At 48.1% G+C, this 24,405-nt stretch overlaps 1 protein-coding gene across 5 annotated transcripts in view; it reads left to right on the forward strand.

Annotated features, from left to right (window-relative positions):
* Nucleotides 1-24,405, forward strand: part of SNX10 (sorting nexin 10) — a 69,502-nt gene that overhangs the window by 24,883 nt on the left and 20,214 nt on the right. For all 5 annotated transcript variants that reach the window (XM_043968436.1, XM_043968438.1, XM_043968434.1 and 2 more), the window contains one exon: nucleotides 5,620-5,662. Coding sequence is in view for 3 of the 5 variants with exons in the window: in XM_043968438.1 (XP_043824373.1) it covers nucleotides 5,639-5,662 (24 nt within the window). In the remaining 2 variants the exon portion in view is untranslated. The remainder of the gene's footprint in view (nucleotides 1-5,619; nucleotides 5,663-24,405) is intronic.

Below are 24,405 nucleotides of genomic sequence, written 5' to 3' on the forward strand. Positions count from 1 at the left end.
TTGCTTAAGTGGAAGGAATAGGGGAGACCGTGTGCCTCTGGGCCAGACGGACTCATCTCTCTGGGTCTTCCTCAGTTTCCTCCTCTGACACGAGGCTTGGCCCCTCCACATGCCTTTGGGCACCTTCCCTGTCCGTTGACTCAGGAAGTGAAACCACAGCTAGAAGGACTGCAGGAAGAGTGCTGGCTGGTTTCTCAAAAGGTCGTCCCTTCGCAAGAAAATTGGCTTGGTTTCCAGTGTTTGGGCTTGTGTGCCCTGGATTGTGACTGGGAGACTTCAAAATATTCTCAGTGACTTCCAAGTTTGGTGATGAAATCTGTTGTCTTTTCTGTCGAAATTCTCCCCAGAAATCTGACCAGCTTTGGCAAAGGCCTTCCGACCCAAGGTTGAATTCCAGATTGATTTGGCAAAGGGCAGGAGTCAGGAAATGGGGCTCTTGCCTCTTCGTTGTGTGACCCAAGACCAGTCTTCCCAGCTCCTTGCCTCAGTTTCCCCCTTGTAAGATGAAGGGGCTGGACCAGATGGCTATGAGGTCAGTCTGTAGGAACCCAAAAGAAAGAGAGAATCAATAGCAATGACTGGGTTCCCTGGCCAGAGAAAAGATCCTGAAGCCAGTCTATGTTTTCAGGCCATGTCTACACCGCCCTAGCCAGGCAGCAGAGCTGGCAGAAATTCCCAAAGGGCTGGACCTGGAGTCAGGAAGACCTGGGTTTGAATCCTAATCCTGGCACCAAGAGCTGTGTGACCCTGGACAAATCTCTTGGCCTCTGAGCCTCCTGGGGTTGTCAGCCCTTCTTTGTCCTCATCCCTGGCATCTGGACTGATGCGTGGATGTGAAATTTTTTTTTTTTTTGTGAGGCAATTGTGGTTAAGTGACTTGCCCAGAGTCACACAGCTAATAAGTGTTAAGTGTCTGAGGCCAGATTTGAACTCAGGTCCTCCTGAATCCAGGGCCGGTGCTCTATCCACTGCGCCATCTAGCTGCCCCGAGTAGGTGCTTAATAAATGCTGAAGGGAATGATGATCAGAAATCATGGATTTAGAGCCAGCTTCCTCACTTTATAGATGAGAAAACTGAGACCTAGGCAGGATAAATGACTTGGCCAAGGATATACAATAGTAAGTGTCAGGGGCTGGATTTGAACCCAGAACCTCTGACTCTAGATTCAGAATCAAATTAATCTCAATTGAGATCATTTACCCAAAGTGCTTTGCAAATCCAGACCTTAAAGTTCTTTATAAATGTTGGCTTTTGTTAATTGTTTTAGTCAGTGTAATAGAAGCTTCTCTCCATCAGTTCCTCTCCTTCCCTCCCTTGAAAACAAAAAGGATAGGGTGGGCACGTTCTTTTATTTTATTTTTATTTTCAGTTCCAAATCCTCTCCCTCCATCCATCTCCTCCCCCAGCCGTTGGGAAGGCAGGATGGGTATGTTCTAATAGCAAGTTGAATTCCCTGTTCTTGGTTACCAAGACAACATCAACTGCTTTGAGCCTGCTCTTTCATTTATGTTTAATCATAATTTTCTGTACTTCATTTATTCATTCTTTGTTTTTTTTTTTTTTTTAAGTGAGGCAATTGGGGTTAAGTGACTTGCCCAGGGTCACACAGCTAGTAAGTGTTAAGTGTCTGAGGCCGGATTTGAACCCAGGTACTCCTGACTCCAGGGCCAGTGCTCTATCCACTGTACCACCTAGCTGCCCCCATTTATTCATTCTTGTCAAGCTCCTACTGTGTGCAAAACATTGGTGGGCTGATTCCCAGGCTTCCCAATTGTATACAGATCCTGTTACAGCATTTTTTTTTTTTAACTAACAGAAGTCAACAACCATAAAGCCTTAGCATGTTATGAAACTCTTTTGGGCTCTGCTTTCCTTCACAGCATCCCAAAGACTCAGGTTAACAATAGCACCAACGGCTCACCTGCATCTCTTTGGTTTTCCAAGGATTTTCCCCTTGGCTTTAGGCTCTTGGGTGGATACCAAGAAATTGGACAGATTGCTGCATTCTGTAGACATCACATAGGCCTGTGTGCATGGCGCCTTTGCCTGCTAGGCCTTGATTGGGGGTGGGGAGCTCCCTCCCCAAAGAGTTCTGGTGGTTGGTTTTATTTCTAGAGCTTTTGTTGATTGGTTAATGATAGCCCATAGACCTTTCTGGCCTCCTCGGTACTTCTCTCTCCTAGGCCGACTGTCCTTGTACAGTACCTTGGCCATGCTGGGTGGGCCATCCACCCAGGTAACCTCACTGGGCCTCAGTTTCTTCCCCTGTAAAGTGAGAGGCAGGGCCCTGGTGGCCTCTGGGCTTTGTTCCAGGGCCAGATCCAGGATCAGTTTGCTCCCCTTTCAGGAGCCCCAGGACTTTTCTACCTGGTTTCCACTCCAGGTAGGCCCATGGCCCAGTGAGGTGTTGGTTTCCAAACCTTACACCTGCTCTGCTGCTGGGGACACCTGTACACAGTGTTTGTCTTTCTCTATTAAAATAACAAAACAATAAGGAAGTTATTACTATTTGAAGAGCCCGGCTTGTGCCGGCCTCCTGTGAAATATGAGCAGTCCTCTCCCCTTCCAGGGCCCAGGCTCTCTGCAGGCAGCCCCAACCCCTTCTTATCTGATTTCTGTCTCCAGACCCCAGAATGAGGCAACCCAAGACCAAGCAGAGGGCAGGGAAGCTCTCAGCTCCTTCCCTTTTCCCACCAGCCACAGTTGACTCTGGATGCCCTGGGCTCCAGCCCTTCTAAACTGCAGTTACAGAGCTAACAGCTTCCGTTACCGCTCCTCCGATAATTCTGGTCCCTGGCCAGTTGGGCCAGAACTGGGCTCAATGCAGAACCGGGCATTCAGGCCAGGCTGCTGGAGAAACTTGGGATGGAGAAAGCTCCAGAATCCAGACAGAAGAAAATCCAGGCAGGCAAATGGGAGTCCTGGGTGATTCCCGTACCTGTGGTCCAGGGAGGAACAAGGCAGGGCTCCAGGGACCAGGTGCAGCACGCCCATGGAACCGCTGGATATGAAGTCAGGGACCTGGGCTGGAATCTCTCTCTCTCTCTTTCTTTTGGCAGGGCAATGAAGGTTAAGTCACTTGCCCAGTGTTACACAGCTAGTAAGTGTCAAATGTTGGATTTGAACTCAGGTCCTCCTGAATCCAGGGCCAGTACTTTATCCACTGTGCCACTGAGCTGCCCCCAGGGTTGGAATCTCAACATGGGGACTTGGTTACCAGGCAGAAAGCCAAGGCTCAGTTAATCACCTGAAATGGGATAAAAGGTTAGAACCTGGTGAAAGAGCTTGATGACTAATGCATTAAGTAGCTGTCCGGTGTATTTTGGGGGCCCTTGCCAGCCTTCTTGGCTCATGCCTCCTCCCCTCAGTCTTCCCAAAGATCAGACCGCCATCGCTGGACCTTCTCGGAGGACGCATCTCTTGCTAGTTGTGGTGGTGGAGCTCCCAGAGAGCAGGGACCGATTCCCTTGTGATTCTCCAGCTCAGCACACAGTAGGAGCTTCATAAACATTTTCTTGATTGGTAATTAGGGATGGCTCTTTTACGTAACAGCCAGCTGATGACATCAATGATTAGTGAGCAGATAAGCTCCCCACCCAACTCAGTGCAGTATTGTCCTATTGAAGCCTAAAGAGGGGATTGAGGTTTGGAGATTAGCTATGAAAACCACCAAGTGAGAGACCAAGGAATGGGCACTGTGCCCAAGGAAGGCGCATAACAAGCTCTTGTTGATTGATTAAGAGCTTCAAGCTCGAGCTAAAAGCCGGGGCTGTCGTTACAAAAGCCGGGGCATCCCTGCCCTCAGAGAGCTCACGTTTCATCCAGGACAGGCTGTGCTTGGAAGGAAGTGGTGGCCTGCTTCTTTGGGGAGCTTTGGTCTGGAAAATCCTAGGGATGGGAACCCTGGGGCCTTGGATTGGCAAAAGCTGCCGGGGTTACTGCAGCCTGAACTTGAGGTGGAGCCAGTCATGACTGCGATGGGCCCAGAGTAGATGGGCCAAAGGCCATGGGCTTGCAACCCCTGGAGGGGAGGGGCAAAGAGGCAGGGGCGTGGATGAGAGGCATCAGGTCTACCTGGAATTAAAGGGGACAAGCCTTTGTAAAAGGGCTTCGCAAACCCTGACTTGGCGGTGTGTAGTGGGTTCAGTGAGTCAGTGTATTTTCTCCTTGGTCTGGAGGGATTTCCAAACTGCTTGGCTGAGGCCCACAGGGCCCGGTCCCTGAGCGCCAGAGGGGATGGGACCCAGCTCGGGGTCCAGGTGGTTTAGGGGGGATTTAGAAGGAGGAAGTGAAATCAGTTTCCCTGGGGTTGGGAGGGAACACAGTGCATTGAGGTTAGCAGGGAGGGTGAGATTTCCACTCTTCTGAAGCATAATTCTTTAGCATGAACATGTGTCATATGGAAAGAATTCTGGACATGGGGTCCAGAGGTCTAGCCTGGCTGGAGACCGTCACTTAATAACATGACTCTCCTCTGGGCCCCACTGACAAGTCATGGGGCTTCTCAATCCCTTTTTTTCCTCTCTGAGCCTCAGTTCTCTAATCTGTTAAATGGGCATAACCACATCACACCCTCACCTGATGTTTGTCAGAAAAGAGTTTTCCCCTTTTTTCTTTTTTGCGGGGCAATGAGGGTTAAGTGACTTGCCCAGGGTCACACAGCCAGTAAGTGTCAAGTGTTTGGGGCCGGATTTGAACTCAGGTCCTTCTGAATCCAGGGCCGGTGCTTTATCCACTGCACCACCTAGCTGCCTCCCTGGAAAAGAGTTTTCTAGCCCTGAAGGCCCTTTAGAAATGTGAATAATAGGTGTGATCAAGCTGGCAGGGTCCGCATTCTATCCACTGCTGAGGTTTCTGTGTGTACCAGGGTTTGAAAGCACCAGTGAGTATGCCCCCCAGGCCCTGCTCCACCCAAGGCACACAAATCTGACCCCAGCCTCAGCAGTGACCTTCTCTGGCATTTAAAGCCCCTCTTCTCGATGACTGCCCCCGATCCTTCCGGCGTGTTCCTTTCCTTCATCCAATCCAATTCAGTCCAGTGAGGTAGCCTCAGAAGCAGCCAGTGGATTGTGAGCCCCTTGAGGGCAGGCATGGCCTTCCGCCCACTTTGTGCTTAGCCCAGTGCCTCCTGGGGTACAATTCCTTAGGTCTTAAAAGATGTGGCTTTCGGGGCAGCTAGGTGGCTCAGTGGATAGAGCACTGGCCCTAGAGTCAGGAGGACCTGGGTTCAAATCCGACCTCAGACACTTGACACTCGCTGTGTGACTCTGGGCAAGTCACTTAACCCCAATTGCCTCACCCTCCCCAAAAAAGAAAGAAAGAAAACTAAAAAGATGCGGCTTTCTCTCTCAGGTCTGTGGTCCCTCGGCCATGCATAACTTACCTAGCCCTTACAGGACTGTAATCTTCCCGAGGGCAGGGCCTGGCACCGGGCTTTGCAGTTTGGGAGGCCTGAGCCCCGTTTAGTTTGGAACCCCCGCCTGCGGTAGCTTTGTAGCGATCGGTGAAGGCGGGGTGTGGTGTCCAGAAGGCTGGATGGACTGTGGGACACGAGGAGACCAGTACCTCGGCCAGCGCTGTCACTCCAAGGACTTAGCGCCTCCTCTTCTGTTTTTCAGATTCCCATTGACGCTGAAGATGTTTCCGGAGGAGAAGAAAAAGGTGAGTCACTTCTGTCGTGAGATAGCCAACAGGGAGTTACTGGGGGGCTGCACAGCCTCTCCTCATTTAGGAGGCAGGGGACACATGGGGAAGAACGCCAGAGTTGGTGTCCAAGCAGTGGGTTCGAATCCTGCCTGGGCTCCTTATTCCATATGTGCCCTGAAGCAAATCACTGAAGCCCTTTGAGCCTCAGGTTCCTCGTAGGTTTAATAAGGGCATTGGACTAGATGACCTTGGTCCCCTGTTCGGATTGTCACAGAGCCATGAGACTTTGCCAGGAAGTGTCACCAGCTGGCCTGAGGCTTACCTGATCCATGGGTGGAGCTTGCCTTCACTCTTATCTGGTTTGAAATTTTCTTGTGGGACGGCTAAAAAGGTAGAGATCTGGTTTCTGGGTAATTTCATCATTTTATTAATAGGGCCAGCAGTCTGTCTGTCTATCTATCTATCTATCTATCTATCTATCTATCTATCTATCTATCTATCTATCTATCTATCTATCTATCTATCTATCCATCCATCCATCCCTCTATCCATTTATTTATTTACTCACTCATTTATTTATTTATCTATCCATCCATTCATTTATTTATTTATTCATTTCTTTCTTTCTTTCTTGCCAGCTCACCTTACAGAGGAAGAAACTGAGGCACAGAGAGAGGAAGCCATTTCCTTAAAAAAAAAAAAAAGTTTCACTTTTACCTTTGTCTAGCCAGGGCCCAGCAAGCAGAGGGCTGTAGTAAATGCCTGACAGTCAACTGATTCATTGACAGTCGTCTTCTCCTTGGGGGCAGCTAGGTGGTGCAGTGGATATAGCACCAGCCCTGGATTCAGAAGGACCTGAGTTCAAATCCGGCCTCAGACTCTTGGCACTTACTAGCTGTGTGACCCTGGGCAAGTCACTTCACCCTCATTGCCTGAAAAACAAACAAACAGAACTAGACTAATTCAGAACTTTGGAAGAAGGGGAGAGCTCTGCATCTCCCCCCAAATTATTGGTTATTAGTAATAATTTTTCATACTTGGCAGAAATACTGGAGTGCTTGGCCATTTCCTTCTCCAGCTCATTTGACAGATGAGGAAACCGAGGCAAACAGGGTGAAGTGACTTTCCCAGGGTCACACAGCTACTCAGTGTCTGAGGTCAGATTTGAACTTGGGTCTTCACTTTAGGTATCACCTAGCTGCCCAGGGAGTTGTTGGAAGGATGTTCTCTACTAGCTTTCCCCCCACATTGATGAAGGTATTTGCAGGACCAAGAGTATCATTTGGGCTGGGGAGGGAATAACAGTATTTTTCTGAATGGTGATTTTGTTGGTAGAAGGACCTCCCAGATAAGCACAGTCCTTCTGCTGGTGCAGGTGGGCACCTCCTCTTTGATGCACAGTCTGGATGACTCATCCAGGGTCACACAGCCAGTATGTGTAGGGTGATAGGTCTTCATGACTTCTAGGCTCGGCCTTTCTCCCCTAAGAGATGCTGTCCCTTTGTTATTATTGCTCATGTTTCTATGGGCTTGGAGAGGGAGACTTTCTTTTCTTTTCTTTTTTTGCAGGGGGAAATGAGGGTTAAGTGACTTGCTCAGGGTCACACAGCTAGTAAGTGCCAAGTGTCTGGATTTGAACTCAGGTCCTTCTGAATCTAGGGCCGGTGCTCTATGCACTTCACCACCTAGCTGCCCCCAAGGAGAGGGAGACTTTCATTGAATCAGTCGACTGTCAGGCATTTACTAAAGCCCTCTGCTTGCTGGGCCCTGGATAGACAAAGGCAAAAGTGAAACTTTTTTTTTTAAGGAAATGGCTTTCTCTTTCTGTGCCTCAGTTTCTTCCTCTGTAAGGTGAGGTCATTAGACCTCGATCTTTCTCCTGGTGAGGTCGCCTCTGAGAGAGCCTGGAAGGAGGTGATGCCTCTAGAAGGTTCTTCTGTTTGTTGATAACTGGTAGCTGGTGTCCAGGCATAGATTTTCCTCCCATTCAGGGCCCTCTTTTTAGGTGATGGCCTTTGGCCCAGATACTTCTGGGGATGTGTCTTGGCCTTCCATCAGAATCTCCCCAGATCGGGAGGTGAGCTATTATCTTTCTGAATGTGGCTGCATCCCCTCAGCTTCTGAGCCTGCTGGTTTGGGAGCGGTTGTAGAAAAACTGAGACCAGGATTCAGAGGATCTGGGTTCAAATCCTGCCTCTTACACCCACTACCTGTGTGACTTCACTTTTCTCGCAGCTGCTTCATCTATGACATAAGCTGGACAGGCTCTGAGGCTCCCTCCAGCTCTGTCTTTTGGGACCTGTGACCCCTAGAACCCTGGACAAACCCCTTAATTCTTTTGGGCCTCAGTGTCTTTATCTGTAAAATGGGAGCATGGACTAGATGCTTGCTGAGGTCCCTCCCAGCTCCCAGTCTCTGAGTCTTTACATCCCTCAGCTTCTTTCAAGCACTGTGCAAGCAGCACTCTCCTGATAACAGCCCAGGAAGATCGGGTCAGTACCAGAATTTCCTGTTTTACAGATGAGGGACTGAGCCTGAGAGAAATCAGGTGACTTGGGAAGGGGCCTGAGAGGCCATCCAGCCCAAGCCCCTCCTCTGATTGATGAGGAAACTGAACCCCGGCCCTAGGGAATGGGCCAAGGTCACATGGGTGGTAAGGGACAAGAAGCAGGATTTGCACTCATGGCCAACCCCCTCGAAACTGTGACTTCGCATGAGTGATTTCCCCTCTCTGGGCCTCATCTGTTCAGGGTGGAAGCTGGGCTTGGTCTTCTCCACATCTAATTCCTGGGATGCTGTTAGTCTCCCGCCCTGGGTTTCCCTTTCCTTACCTGTCAGATGGCTGGGGGGGCTGATGGGTTGGGCCAGTAATCATACCTGCTGGCATTTATATAATGACTTCAGCCCGTTGTGTGTGTTACCTCTTTGGGTCCTCAACAACCCTGGGAGGGGAATGATTTGATTTGATTTATTGATTTATCTATCTATTTATTTATTTATTTGAGGCAATTGGGGTTAAGTGACTTGCCCAGGGTCACACAACTAGTAAATGTTAAGTGTCTGAGACCGGATTTGAACTCAAGTCCTCCTGACTCCAGGGCCAGTACTCTATCCGCTGGCCATCTAGCTGCCCCGGGGAATGATTTTAGAATGCCCATTTTGTAGAGGAAGAAATTGAGGCCAAAGGGAAGGGACTTCCTTGGGGTTATTACTGCTGCTAGGTCTCTAAGGCAGGATGTGGGGTCAGGAAGGCTTGAGTTCAAATCCAGAACTCTCTCTACTCTGCCTCTCAGAAGCCCCTCCTAGCTCTAAACCCTTCAGTGCTCACCTTTAAGCCTTGGGGTAACTCACCACTTCTGGTTTCCCATAATATAGCTCCTTCCCCATCAAAATTGCCAAGCGCCCCAACTCCCTTTTACTGGTCTTCAATCCTTTTAAGTGTCTGCTTCTCCAAATTAAATCTTTCATTCTTAACACCAATTTGCATGTGTGGGTGAATTCCCCTGGAGAGCAGCTGCCGTGGGGAGTCACCTCCCCATTAGGGAAGCTTTCTTGCAGTCCCAAAATAGGAGAGGTGTTTCTTCCACCCACCTTGCCCATGCCTCTGTCTCAACCCAGATGCAGGCTGCAGAACGGTCTGCCAGCTGTGCTTGGTCTGGCTTAAAACAATTCTATTTTTCCCAATCTCCTCCATTCAGGCTGAGATGAGCCCAGCCCTTGCCTGGGCGTGAGACCCCTGTGTCAACCCCTGGGCAGTGCCAGGCTGGAAATGTGGCCCTTTAATGCCCTCTTTGGAGGGTGGGGGCAGGGGAGCGACCACAGCTCACCTTGGTAAAAAAAAAAAAAAAACAACCTTTATTGACTTAAGGAATCCTGGGAAAGGAGTGAAGGGATGGGGGAGAGCGCCGCCCCCCCCCCCCAGCCTGGCATTGGCTCTCCTCCCCAGAGAACGGTGTGGGGGCTGGCGGATCCTCCCCTTAATGTACCTTAGCTGAGGGCCTGGCCAGATGAGAATGCATTCAGCCTCATCCAGGCGTGAAGCTTTAATTTACAATTAAAATGTTATGGGCACATATTTTAATAAAGATGATTCATGGAACCAGACTGAATCCTCACTCCCAGTGATGGAGACAAGCCAAGAATCCGAAGGGGGTGGGGCAGGTATCTGAGTGGTGGATCAGCTTCTGATGGAGGCTTTTGTGCAGAAAGGGGTTTTTGATCTGTGATCCAGGGTCCAAACAGACTGGCTGGAGCTCTTCTGCGAGCCTCTGTAACGTGGGAGCTGCCAGGGAGGCATTGCTTCATTGGGGGCTGGACTCAGTTGTTTCGCCAGGACAATTGCTTTTATTTAGTTATTTTAGTTTATTTAGTTATTTAGTTATTTTTTAGGGCTTTAGTTATTATCATTATCACCACCACCACCCTTACTAGTACCTATGATTTCCTTGGTAAGAAGCCTCTCTCTCTACGCTAACATTTCTAAAGTGCCTACTATGCACCAGGAATAGTGCTAAGGGTTTTGTGATGATTTTCTCCTTTGATCCTCACAATAACCCTTAGGGCTAGATACTATTATTATCGCCAGATAATAATATGAAGAAACTGAGGCAGGCAGAGTTTAAATGTCTTGCTCAGGGTTACACAGCTAAGAAGCATCTGAGGCTGGATTTGAACTCAGGGCTTCTTGATGCCAGGCCCCTGGGCCACCTAGCTGACCCAAACAGATCTGCAACTCTTCTGGCTACATCACCCTGGAATGGTATGGATGGGAGAGAGAAACCCAGAAGATGGCTTTGCCTTAAATACTGTGTCCTCATCCATAACTGGTGACTGGGTGTCACCATTAATAAATTAATTACTTTGGGGATAAGGTGGTTTTTGCATTGGGATAAAGGATTGTGGTGCTCACCACCATTAACACTTTAGTCTAAATTTAGTAGATTGTTTCTGCATGAATCTGAGGGCAGGTTCAGTCTGGGGGGGAGACAGCCTAAGAGGGGAAGGAAGAGGTGTGGGATTTGGGGAAACACAGAGGTTCTGGATGCCTCAGGAAGAAAGAGCAAATAGTGGGCAAGATTAAGATAAAGCCTGGTGAAGGCTGGTGTTCCCTGGGCTATTTCTGACCCTCCAGGATCATAATATTCTAGTCCTAATTGGACTGACAGTCTAGAATGTGAGCAGAAGAGACGTAAAGGGGGGCATGAAAGCTTTTGAAGATCGGTGTTCTATTGAACCCCAGAAGGCAGAACTGGGAGCAGTGCATGGAAATTACAGAAAGACAGCGGTTGACCCAGTTTAAGGGAAAACTTCCTAACATTGTAGATTTTCCAATTAATTGGACAGGTAGTGAGTTCCTCGTCCTCAGAGGTCTTCAAGCAGGGAATAAGTTAGGGGAGACGGTCTAGATTGACTTCAATGGCCTCTGAGACTGTAATTCTGTGCTGATGTGAAGCAAACATGAGGCCCGTTAGGTGCGTGCTTCCTGGGAAGCAGCTGGGCTGGAACCTATGAGTAAGAGACCAGGCAGGCTCTTTCCTAGACATGAGTCTTCCTTTCTGTCCATCTGACGCCTTGTGACACCGATGATTCTAAAGGGTGATGAGCAGTTCTTCTTCCTCTGCACTTCATTCCTACAGTTCTTACCTTTTTCCCCTCCTCACACCCCCCCCCCCCAGTAATTTTTCCCATTTGAGAGTTTGTTTCTTTGGCAGATGAACTTAATCTGGGTGGGAAAATGAGGCCAGTCCAAACCCAGCATTTCACAGAAAAGTACCAGGCTTGGAAGAATGTCATGAGAGGGTTATTTAGGGTTTTTTTTTTGTTTTTTTTTTTTTGAGGGGCAATGGGGGTTAAGTGACTTGCCCAGGGTCACACAGCTAGTAAGTGTCAAGTGTCTGAGGCCGGATTTGAACTCAGGTCCTCCTGAATCCAGGGCCGGTGCTTTATCCACTGCGCCACCTAGCTGCCCCCCCAGTCCCCATTATTCATGGGCATCTGCTTCCTTTGCAGTTACTGTCCCTGGCCTGCCATGAATCTGTTGTTCTCCGGATATGGAGGGTGCAGCAGGAAAACATGGACTGGCTGCCAATTCTCCCTTTCTCCCTCCCCTTCCTCTTCTCTCTATCTGGTTGGCCTATCTTCTCTTCCCCCTCATTTATTTCTTCAATGGCATACTTTGTACCTATTCCCATTCATTCATTCATTCATTCATTCATTCATTCATTCATTCATTCATTCATTCATTCATTCAGTAAACATGTATTAAGCACCTACTATGTGCCAGACACTATGCTAAGTGCTGGGTATACAAAAAGAGGAAAAAGACAGTCCCTCCCTCCAGGAAGCTTCCTTCACTGTAATGCATTTCAGGTACTCCCACCCACCATTCCCTTCTCCATTGTTTTTTTTGGGGAGTAAACCTCCACTTCAGTTCTTTGGGTTTTCATGACTCCCGGTCATGCCTGTAAAATAGCTGTGGAAGAAGACTGGTGTGTACAAAGATGGGCCTGTGGTCCAGGGAGAAACTTGGGGTGACTGAAAGCAGGTGGCAGCTTCCCTGAGGCAAGTTGGGCCTCCTCCCCGCCAGGCCCCAGCTGTGGTCCATCAGATTTGTTCAGCATGTGCGAGGGGAGGGGGGGGCTGGGTATAGAGCCAGCCATGAGCCAGCCTGCTCCAGAGGCTTGATGGTACACTGGGGGAGATAGTGTCACACATGGAGGTATGTTTGGGGAAAGTACCTGGTCGATGGAGGGGATCATGCACAGTCTCCCTCATGTGAACATGGTTGTTTGCGAGTCTCCCCCCATTAGACTGTAAGCTCCTTGAGGGCAGGGACTGTCTTTTGTCTCTTTTTGTACTCCCAGCACTTCGCAGAGTGCCTGGCACATAATAGGTGCTTCATAATGTTGATTGATTTATCCGTAGTTTGAGGTGAGCCCTGCAAGGTTCCAATCTGCCGGAGTGGGAGGGAGGCCACCCCACTATGGAAATCGCCCGTACCTGAAGCCTTTCATTCCATTATTCGGCCATTTCTTTTCCCCTTTTTTTGTGTGAGCGTCCTTCTTAATAACGATCTCTAAGCACCTAAAAATGAATCTTCATGATGTAACAAAAGTCACTGAGCTGTTCAGACTTTTTGCCCCATAGATTTTCCTAATGAATGTACCCTCTAGGAGGCGGTTCCGTCTGACTGGACATGGTGTATTTTGTGGTTCCAGAAAAAACCCAGACCCGAAGTGGAAACAGAATTGGTGCCTAGGGACTGGGTGGGGGGAGAGCAGGAGCCCCAAAACAAATGAGGAAGAGAATCTGGCTAGAAACGCTGGGTGGCTGGAACAGGGACAAGTATCTCCCACAGAATAGAAGGGGTGCTTAGGAGGTGTTTGACTGGCTTGGGGGACATAATAGGGGGAGCCCAATGGTGCAGCACTAGATTTGGGGGGAAAGGACATGGGTTTGAATCCTCACTTTGCTCCTTCCTACCTGTGTCACCTTGGCAAAGCACAAACTCTCCAGTACTTGGTTTCTTTGTCTGTAAAATGAAGTGGTTGGTTGAGATGCCCTCTGGGGTCCTCCCTTTTTTCTCTAGGAGACTCATGTTATCCTTTCTTTCTTTTCTTCTTCTTTTTCTTTTTTTTTTGTGGGGCAATGAGAGTTAAGTGACTTGTCCAGGGTCACACAGCTAGTAAGTGTCAAGTGTCTGAGGTCGGATTTGAACTCAGGTCCTCCTGAATCCAGGGCTGGTGCTTTATCCACTGCACCACCTAGCTGCCCCTATCCTTTCTTTCTATCCCTAGCACCCAGCACATAGGAAGTGTTAAATGAATGTTAATTAGCGCTTGTTGACTGACTGAATTCTGTGAGTATTATTGTGTTATAAGAAAGACTGAGGGGCAGGTGTACACTAATGGATAGAGAGTTGGTCTCAGAATCAGGAAGACCTGAGTTTGCCACATAATGACTGTTAGTCATAGAGTCAACAAACATTTGTCTGTCTGTGTGGCACCTTAGGGATTCAGGTAGCTTTCCAAGACTCTTAAATTTCAAAGCAGGTACAACTCTGCATTGGTGAAGGGAATTTCCTCACCCAGAATTCCCTACACTAGAGAAGTCCCAGGCCCAGACCAAAGAAAAGAGGAAGATGAAGAATTCTGAGCAACGTGAGAAAACCTGAGTCAAGTGGTGAGGAGTGAAGAGAGAGCTAGGAAAACAATGAACAACTCTATGGACCTGACTCTCCTGAGATCCTGGACAGCTGCTAAGGGAGGAAGTGTGCTTGTCTCCTCTAGGGGGGTGGGATGCGGTATACACAGGAGCCCTAGATGCTGTATTTCTTGGCTTTGCTTAAATGTTTTCTTCTCCCCCCCCCCCCCGCCCCGCCCCGCCCCGCCCCGTTGCAGGGAGGGTTAAGTGACTTGCCCAGGGTCACACAGCTAGTAAGTGTCCAGTGTCTGAGGTCACATTTGAACTCAGGTCCTCCTGAATCCAGGGCCAGTGCTTTATCCACTGTGCCACCTACCTGCCCCCAATGTTTTCTTCTCTAAGAGGGAAGGCTTCAGTCAGGGGAAGCAGATGGAGGAGTCCAGGGGAAATACAACAGGCACAAAACTGGGGGTTGACAATGGAGACTTTAAAAAAATGATGAATCTTGCTAGTTCCTACTTTTTGGCAGCCTTGTATTTCCTGGGTTTCCCTGGGTTGATAGCTTAGTTTCAGTTCCACAGCCATCCCCTACTTCCCTTGTTCCCGATATGGCTCTGAATCTGTCTCCTTCCCTAAATTCAGTGGGCCAACAGGAACCCACAGCAGAATTTCTCCTAGTGGGCAACTTAGGTTTGTAATTACTCACGATAAAGGACACCTGTTGGATGGACCCGAGGCATCTCCTGTTTGCTCCCATGGAAGGAAAACCTTCGCTTGCTTTAGAGCCAGATTCTATTTTGGAGGGAGAATGTGGTGTGTGTGTGTGTGTGTGTGTGTGTGTGTGTGTGAGAGACAGGGCCCTGGGAGTCCATGCGTGGGAGAGGTTCCTTCCAGATAGCACCTCATCACGGGGGACTGAGTATATTAAAAAAGCATTCGGCTGCCACACAATAAAAGGAAGGGGCAGCACCGTGTTCCTGAGAGAGTAAGGATGAAACAAAACTCACTTTTGTCTGTCTGGGCAAAGATGTAAATCTCGTCTAGATCCTTCTTGTGTCTAGAAAATCGACTCTCCCATCTCTCTAACTGGTCATTAGGTCTTTAGTGTTGTTCCTTGTGACAGTTGCAGGATCCAAGTCTTTCCCGCCCCCAATAGCAGCAATAAAGAGCTGGTGTTGAGATAGCTTTTTTTTTTTTGGGTGAGGCAGTTGGGGTTAAGTGACTTGCCCAGGGCCACACAGCTAGTGAGTTTGGATTTGAACTCATATCTTCCTTTGCTTTGCTTTGTTTTGTGGGGCAGTGAGAGTTAAGTGACTTGCCCAGGGTCACACAGCTAGTAAGTGTCAAGTATCTGAGGCCGGATTTGAACTCAGGTCCTCCTGACTCCAGGGCTGGTGCTTTATCCACTGCACCACCTAGCCGCCCCTTGAGATAGCATTTTAAGGTTTGCAAAGTGCTTTACATATGTGAATGCTTAGGTATCCTTATCATATCCATTTTACAGATGAGGAAACTAAGGGTGAGTAATCTGAGGTGATTTACATAGGGTCATACAGTGAGTGGGATTTGAACACATGTCTGATTCTAAGTCCAGCCCTTTAGCCACCTCTCATGAGAGGTCCTGGATATGGTACTAGCTCAGGCTCTGCTCCAGGATGCCGATGTGGGGAGGTGCTTTCTCTCCATGGGAGGTAACTCAAGTCCTGCTCCTGTGCTGATTGGCAGGGCAGGTGAGGTCTTTTCCAGGAGGGTCCTGTCACTGTGGTGCCGCTGTCCTGGGCTTGAGCTCCACCTCCCATTCCCCCCAGTAGCCTCCTAGTCCTATGACCTGGACTCTCTGAGGATTGGCTGATCCCTCTCCTAGAGTATCAGCATCTGAGATCAGGCTGCCCTCTATGACACCGACTCCCACTTGAATCGGCCCCAGGCTCCTCCCAAAGGTGACAGGTTGGACCCATTGAGAGGATTGTTGACCAGACAGTGGGAAAAGCATGGAGTGTGGGACACAGACTTGGGTTGGAATCCTGGCTCAGCCGCTCGTTGCCTGTTGGGCCACAAGCAAGTCCCTTGATCTCATTGGGCTTGCCTCAGTTTCCCTGTCTAAAATGAGGCAGTGTGATGAGATGATTAATCGGAGGGCTTTGTAGACATCGAACAATCAGTTATCGGGGATGGGCGGGAGGGGATTCCTGGTCAGGTAGAGTTGGCCTTGTTTGAGGTCCCTTCTAATCTTGGGGTTCTGTAAGGCACCTTAAGGTCCCTTACAGCTTTAAACCCTGCAGGGCTGTGTCAGCTCCTTGGGGGCAGGGACTTAGTAAATGTTTGCTAATTGATTGAGAGACTATTCTCCATCCACATGCCTTTGCCCAGACTGCCCCCATGCCTGGAATGTGCTTCTGTCCACCCTCCTAACCCCTCGTTCCCTTCAAGGCTCATCCCAGGGTGTGCCTCCTTCTGGTGTTTCCTTCAGGATTCCCAGTGGTCAGTCCCCCTCCCCCCAGCCCCAAGTACTTTTTCTTTCCTTTTTGGACCGGGCTTGTTTCAACGGCCTTAGTGAAGTTAAGCTTTAATGGCTTAAAATGGTTGTATCTATGGCCCTCTCGGTCCCGGTGTCCTCCTTCAGGGCAATGCCAATTCCACAAGGACAGGGCCTGCTTCTCTTTTTCTCTGTGTTTGTGGTGGCTGGCACAGTTTGGGCCTCATAAATGCTTGTTTTTTTTTTTTTTTTTAATGGGGCAATGGGGTTAAGTGACTTGCCCAGGGTCACGCAGCTAGTAAGTGTCAAGTGTCTGAGGCCGGATTTGAACTCAGGTTGTCCTGAATCCAGGGCCAATGCTTTATCCACTGTGCCACCTAGCCGCCCCCTCATAAATGCTTGTTAAATCACGGGTCCCAGAGATTTTCTGAGGAGAAGCACAGCTTGAAGAAGTCTTTTCAATAAGAAAACATTTCTTTCAAAGCAAACCTGCCTTCTCCATTCTGTCGTGTTTCCCCCTCACCTTGGGGAAAGATGGATCAGAAAAAGGTGCCTGTAAGGATTCGCTTGTTCACTGGCAGTGAGGTGGAGACTGCTCTGTGAAATGTCATCCTGGGAAAGCATCCAGAAATATCTTAGAGCCTCTAGCCAGGCTTGTCTTAGCAACTGGGAACCTCTGGTTTCAGAATCTAATTTCAGGAATACTGTTGCAGAGCCTTCTGAATTAGATTCATAATCAGTTAGAAATGAAGGTGCAGGGGTGGCTAGGTGGCGCAGTGGATAAAGCACCGGCCCTGGATTCACGAGTACCTGAGTTCAAATCCGGCCTCAGACACTTGACACTTACTTACTAGCTGTGTGACTCTGGGCAAGTCACTTAACCCCTATCACCCTGCAAAAAAAAAAAAAGAAAAAAAAAGAAATGAAGGTGCAGTAGAAAGATCCTGAACTTGGCATAAGAGGACCTGGGTTTGAATCCTGCCTCCATCTCATACCACCTGTGTATAACTTACCAAAGCAAGTCCCAACTTCTGAGCCCAAGTTCTGTCATCTGTAGAACGAGGGAATTGGTCTAGGTGTCCCCCAAGCTCTTTTGTTTCTGTTTTTGTTTTGTTTTTTGGCGGGGCAATGAGGGTTAAGCTAGTAAATGTCAAGTGTCTGTGGTCAGATTTGAACTCAGGTCCTCCTGAATCCAAGGCCAGTTGCCTTATCCACTGCGCCACCTAGCCGCCCCCCCAAACTCTTTTTATTTTTTATTTTATTTTATTTTTTATTTTTAGTGAGGCAATTGGGATTAAGTGACTTGCCCAGGGTCACACAGCTAGTAAGTGTTAAGTGTCTGAGGCCAGATTTGAACTCAGGTACTCCTGATTTCAGGGCCGGTGCTCTATCCACTGCGCCACCTAGCTGCCCTCCCCCCAAACTCTTTTAAGCTCTTGATTTACGAACCTGTGAGTCCAGGGAAGAGAGTTTGTTTTGACCATCCACACAGGAAAACTGAGTGGATGAAGAACACCCATTCTGGTCTATGGTATATCTATCATTGGCCAGACAGTCTAAAGAGGTGTTCATCATGTGCCTTGGGTGGGCACTGCCCAAGGTCGTACAGAAGGAGGAGAATGAGATGGGTTGTCCTTAAGAAATTGTCAAGTGCTCCTAATGAGCTGGAGTGAGGAGAGACAAGGTGATGAGGGCCTGCTCTAGGCCGAGACAGTGGAGAGAAGGAGACATATATCAGATGTTGTAAAGGTGGAAATGACAAGACTTGTCAATGGACGAGTAATTGGGGGAATCCGGGAGGACACTTGGGTTGTAGGCTGGGATAACTGGGAGGATGGAGGTGGCTTCTATGTTAACAGGAAGTTTGGAAGGAGAGTTTTGGGGGAAAGATAATGAGTTCCGTTTTAGAAATGATGATGTTTGAGATGCCTATGGGACATTCAATTAGGGTGTCACTGGATGGGCCTTAAGGAAATGTTTTATTTTATTTTATTTTTTGGTGGGGCGATGAGGGTTAAGTGACTTGCCCAGGGTCACACAGCTGTGTCTGAGGCCAGATTTGAATTCAGGTCCTTCTGAATCCAGGGTTGGTGCTTTATCCATTGTACCACCTAGCTGCTCCAGGGCTTTAAGAGAATGTGAGAGTGCACTGGTGGGCCCTGTGGGCAGTGCGGATAAGAATTTCACAGGTTTGAACATGGACAGATTCTGATCCATGGCAGAGAGAGTAGCCACATGGACAAGGTCCGTTACTGAAGCACGAAAGAGACAAGACAAAACTTAGCAAAAGTCTGAATTGGAAAAGTCAGAAGGCGAATATAATATCATGGAGAATTAACATCACGACTGCTAGTTTAGAAAGCATCCTACTTCTGTTAGCTGAGAGAATACAAGATCCCTGAGCGCCCCCCCCCCCTCCAGCCCACTTCCTGGCATGGCCTCTGTGTAAATGTTTGTTGATTGACCGATCAATCAGCCTCCCAGTCTAGTGAGGCTGGTGGTAGAAATAAGTTACCCCGATTCAATGCATGAGGGAATTGAACCTTGGAGAAGAGCCCACGCAGTGAGTTAATCAGCAGCCAGTTGGCCTCCTAGTGACCGCGGAGGGAATACAAGTTCAAGCCTGGCCCCCCCCCCCTCTCTTGTCTAGCCTTCCTGCTCCCACACCTGTCATTGGGAGGGCAGGAGGGAAGGGGTTAATTCTAGCCTTCCCGTGTCTTCTTCCTTCATCCTTGGTTTCTCGTTGGGCCATTAAAATGCTTAATAAGATTATTAAACTGATCAAGGGCATCGCTGCTCAGACCATTTCCCCAAGAAATCCACGTGATCCTGCGGGTGGAGAATGTCACAGAGAGGAGGTTCTGGGCCTCTGAGAGTGTCAGCTTTCAAGGCTCAGAAAGGATGATCTAATGAAGAAGCCCCGGGTACACACAAGTCTGGGGGATTTTGTCAGCCCCTTCTCCAGAAATTCCCATGAGTCCCTCTCGTTTCTAGGGCAAAACGGTTAAGTCTTTCCAGGTTTTTCTGAAATCCACCTGCTCATCATTTCTTACAGCACAATAGTATTCCATTACATTCATGTATCCAAACTTGTTCAGCCATTCTCCAATTGATGGGCATTCCCTCAATTTCCAATTCTTTGCCACCACAAAGAGAGCTGCCATAATTTTTTTTTTGTGGGGCAATGAGAGTGAAGTGACTTGCCCAGGGTCACACAGCTAGTAAGTGCCAAGTGTCTGAGGCTGGATTTGAACTCAGGTCCTCCTGAATCCAGGGCTGGTGCTTTATCCACTCCACTGTGCCACCTAGCTGCCCCCATAAATGTTTTTGTACATGTGGGTTCTTTTCCCTCTTCTATGATCTCTTTGGGATACAGACCTAGTAGTGGTATTACTGGGTCGAAGGGTGTGCCCTGTCCCATAGTCCTTTGGCCAAATTCCTCTCCAGAATCTCTAGGGCAAAACAGAAACTTCTCTGTTGGGCTCTTCAAGCCTTTCTTTCTTTCTTTTTTTAATTAAAAAAATTATTTTATTTTAAATTAAATTTAATTTTTTAATTTTTAATTTTTTCCTTCAAGCCTTTCTGCCGGTCAGACAATAAATGTTTATTAAGCCCCTACTGTGTACAGCCGACATTATGCTAAATACTGGGGATAAAAAGGAAGACCAAAGAGAGAGCATGTCCCTGGCTTCTAGGATCTTACAGTTTAATGGAGGACAGACACACACATGCATACACACACATACACACATGCACACACACACATATGCACACACACATACATATAAACACATACACACACAGGCACCTGCTGAATTCTAGAGGAGAACATCAGGGTGGGAATTCCAGCCTGGGTCTAACCCACCTCTTTCAGTTTATTGCTTATTCCTGTGCTCCGTCTAACTGCCAAATCGGCTAATTTGCTGTAATCTGTACGTAACATTCCATCACCATCGGCCCAGGCCAGCTGCCTCTGCCTCGACCTCCCTTCTCACCTCTGCCTTCGAAGCCGAACTCAAAGGCTGCCTCCTCCAGGAAGCCCGGCCCCTCCTCCCTCTGCCCCAGGTGCTGGTCTTTTTTCCCCAAGAGGTTACTCAGATGTTTTCTGTTCACTTTTCTGTCTACACCCGCCCCCTTGTGTCTGTTCCCTGAGGCTAGGCCCCAGTTCATTTTTGGCTTTGTATACCAGGCACGGCACATAGTAGGACCTAATAAATGGCTGCTGAATGAGAGAATGGACTGTGTTTCTCCCTGATGTCTGCTGATCACCTGGAAAGACCCCATTTTGCTGCCTTGGACCATTGGGGGAGGACAGTCTGAAGGACCCTGGACTTGAAAACGAATCCCTTTGATCCCTTTGCAGTCCTATAGTGTGTAACTCCAACGAATTGTGGGTACCTCAGTGATCATATGTGAAGTGATGATGATTTGGGAGGAGTTGAATAGTTTAATCTTTTTTTTTTCCAAATTCTTTTTGTTGTTGTTGTTGTAGTTGTTTTTGTGAGGCAGTTGGGGTTAAGTGACTTGCCCAGGGTCACACAGCTAGTAAGTGTCAAGTGCTGAGGCTGGATTTGAACTCAGGTCCTCCTGATTCCAGGGTTGGTGCTCTATCCACTGCGCCACCTAGCTGCCCCTGAATAGTTTAATCTTGAGTGTTTTTTACACATCTATTTATAATAAACAGCAGAAACAAGATCACAATTTGTACTGGGGAACAGAACCTGGACCTGAGATTTCCCTCTACCAAAGCAAGTTAATTGTCATTTTTCAGTTGGGTCCAACTCTTTGGGACCCCTTTTGGGATTTTCTTGGCATTTCCTTCCTACACTTGAGAAACTGAGGCAAACAGGGTGAAGTGACTTGCCCAGGGTCACTGCACTAGTAAGTGTTCGAGGCTGGATTTAAACTCAGATCTTCCTGACTACAGGGCTGTTGTTCTATCCAATGGCCTGGAGTACCAGGACATTTAAAACATGACTTGCCCAGGGTCACACAGCCAGCCTGTATGTATATGTGGCTGCACCTCGAATTCAGGTCTTCCTGGTCAGTTCTTGGTTTCCCAGACCACACTGACTCTGGTTTGCATCATCTTTGCAGACAACTTTTTTTTTTCTTTCTTTTCTTTTCTTTTAGTGGGGCAGTGAGGGTTAAGTGACTTGCCCAAGGTCACACAGCTAGTAAGTGCCAAGTGTCTGAGGCTGGATTTGAACTCAGGTCCTCCTGAATCCAGGGCCAATGCTTTATCCTGCAGACAACTTTTGCAAAAGAGATCAACTTGGGACCAGCCCCAGACTGGAATCTCAGGGATTCCTGAAGGGCTTACGGGCTGGATGGTGTCCTCGGCTTAGTCTTCTGGAGTTTTTCCAGGAAATGGATGCATGTGCCTCTTGGGAGAAGTTATGAGATTGGATACAGTAGGAGTCATAAAACCTAGTGGAACCAGTGCCCTTCAGCTCCAACTGCCTCATTTTATGGTTGAGGAAACTGAGACGCGTCTTCAAGGGAACATCTCGTCCTTTCAGCCCGCAGTGGATAATGCTCTGGACCTGGACTCAGGAAGATCCGAATTCAAATTTCACCTCAGACACTTTGAATAAATTGAGTTTGAGACCCCAAAAAGGAGGGTTGGAAGCTAGTAAAAGGAATTGTTGTAGAGACCCCAGACAGAGACTCGAGAAGCCCAGGGTGGTGGCAGGGTCAAGAGCTGAGGAAGGTCAAAGGGGAGGAGGCCAGAGAAGAGGCACTCCATCGGTTCTGGTGCCGTGGAAATCCCGGGTGACTCCTCTTTCTGGGGGCCTGGGTGTGTGTACGTGCCCATTCCCCAAAGGGGTGTCTGTGTCTAATTGGTAAAATCGGCCTGCCTGTAGTGGACGGTGCCCCTGGGGAGGTGTAGGGGCCTGCCTCAGTGGTTGCATGAAGTGAGGGCAGCCGGGCCCCTTCCCCTTGGATCTCACTGCTGATGGAGGCTGGTCTGCTCTTGTGTGGGCAAAGTCATGCTGTTGTAAACAGACAGTGAGAGGATTCTGGGAAAGCTACTCCCCCTCGGTCATCATCGGGGAGGCCTAGGAGGAGTGGGCAGAACCGATGATCCGACCAAGGGTGGTTAGTCATTAGGCTCGGGTGGGGGCGGCATCTGCTCTCTACAGAGACTGAGGAGGAGAGCTATTAACAATGCTCTGTGGATGCTCACTCAGACAGTCTCTGTTGCTTGGCAATGACTTCCCTCCCTCGACTCCAGACTCCTCCCTTGGAACAGGTGTCTTCAAGTAGAGACTGCGTCACCCCCAGTCAGGGATGCTATTGGGGGGTTGGACTGGATGGCCCCTGATGGCCCCCTTCTGACCTTTGAATTTTGTGAGTCTGGGAAATAAGTAGGGACAAGAAAAAGGAAATCCCCAGGTCATGTCTGTGTAGGCCTCGTTTTGTACCTGTGGTCCCCCACCTCCTTGCCCAGAGGCTGCCAGTATGCTTTGCCCCTGAAGTGACCATCGGTGACTAGCGCCGTGAAGTCTTTCTGTATTGCTTTCCTTTAATGTTATTGGGGTAATGGTGTAAACTCTCCTGGCTCTGCTTACTTCTCTGCGTATTATTAGTTCATAGAATTCTTTCCAAGTTTCTCAAATTTTTCATCATCATTTTTCACGTAGAATGCTATTCCATCGCATAAAAACAGATTCTTAGAAACATGATGGAGACTGGGAGATAGGGGTGGCGAGCTGGCATATTTTATTTTTAAATTAAATTTATTATTATTATTTTAATGATCAGTTCTGTCTTCCAGTCATAGCACTGGGGGGAGAAAGGAAGGGTGAAAAACAAAACCCTTATAATCAGTCTGCACAGCCAAGCAGAACACATTCCCAACTTGTCCATGTCCCAAAACGTGTGTCTCGTTCGGCCTAATAGCTTACATTTATATAGCACCTACTATGTGCTGGGCATTGGGCTAAATGCTTTACAATTATGATCTCATTCAATCCTTACAACAACCTTGGGAGGGAGGTGCTGTTATTATCCCCATTTTATAGTTGAGAAGACTGAGGCAGGCAGAAGTTAATTGACATACCCAGGGAAGAAACTGTTTCTTAATATGAATCCAAACAGGGTATTCTTATGGGCAAGCTACACATAATGATTTAGGTAAAAACCTAGATTACAATAAGAAAATACAATAATCTCTTTTTACTATGTTTTTAAAAAATTTATTTTATTTTATTGTGGGGCAATGAGGGTTAGTTAAGTGACTTGCCCAGGGTTGCACAGCTAGTAAGTGTCAAGTGTCTGAGGCCACATTTGAACTCAGGTCCTTCTGAATCCAGGGCCGGTGCTTTATCCACAGCACCACCTAGCTGCCCCTTTACTATGATTTTTTGTTTTGTTTTGTTTTTTTGCCAGGCAATGGGGGTTAAGTGACTTGCCCAGGGTCACACAGCTAGTAAGTGTCAAGTGTCTGAGGCTGGATTTGAATTTAGGTACTCCTGAATCCAGGGCCGGTGCTTTATCCACTGCGCCACCTAGCCGCCCCAACTATGATTTAAAAAAAAAAAGTATTACATTCTTCAGTCCCCACCCCAACTCTCCATCCTTGATTCTCTCCACTTTCAAGGTTTCTTCTGACTGAAATTAAGTTATTTTTTTCTTGTGACTTTAAAGTTTCTGAGAATCTTATACCTCTTTTTATGATGGATGGCTAATACTGCTTTGAAAAGGAGAAAATAATCTACAAATTTAAGTTGATATTAATAATTTTATCAAACTATCATTAAATCATCATCATCGGGGCAGCTAGATGGCACAATGGATAGAGCACTGGCCTTGGATTCAGGAGGACCTGAGTTCAAATCCGGCCTCAGACACTTAACACTTACTAGCTGTGTGACCCTGGGCAAGTCACTTAACCCCAATTGCCTCACCAAAAAAAAAAAAAAAAATCATCATTATCGCTCCAGGCAGTGTGCCTCTGGCTGGTGGTCCTCAACATATCTCTGGTGCCCTAGAAGGCGCTGATCAGCCCTGGTAGAGGGAGTCTCCTCTTTCCATGAAATCACTGATCCAGTTCTTAACCTCTCCCCTCCCCCTTTCTTTCCTGCCTCAGTTTCTCCCATTAGATTATAAACTCTTTGAGGACAGGAACTGACTT

This window comes from Dromiciops gliroides, chromosome 5, assembly GCF_019393635.1.
Source record: "Dromiciops gliroides isolate mDroGli1 chromosome 5, mDroGli1.pri, whole genome shotgun sequence".
NCBI classification, from domain to species: Eukaryota; Metazoa; Chordata; class Mammalia; order Microbiotheria; family Microbiotheriidae; genus Dromiciops; species Dromiciops gliroides.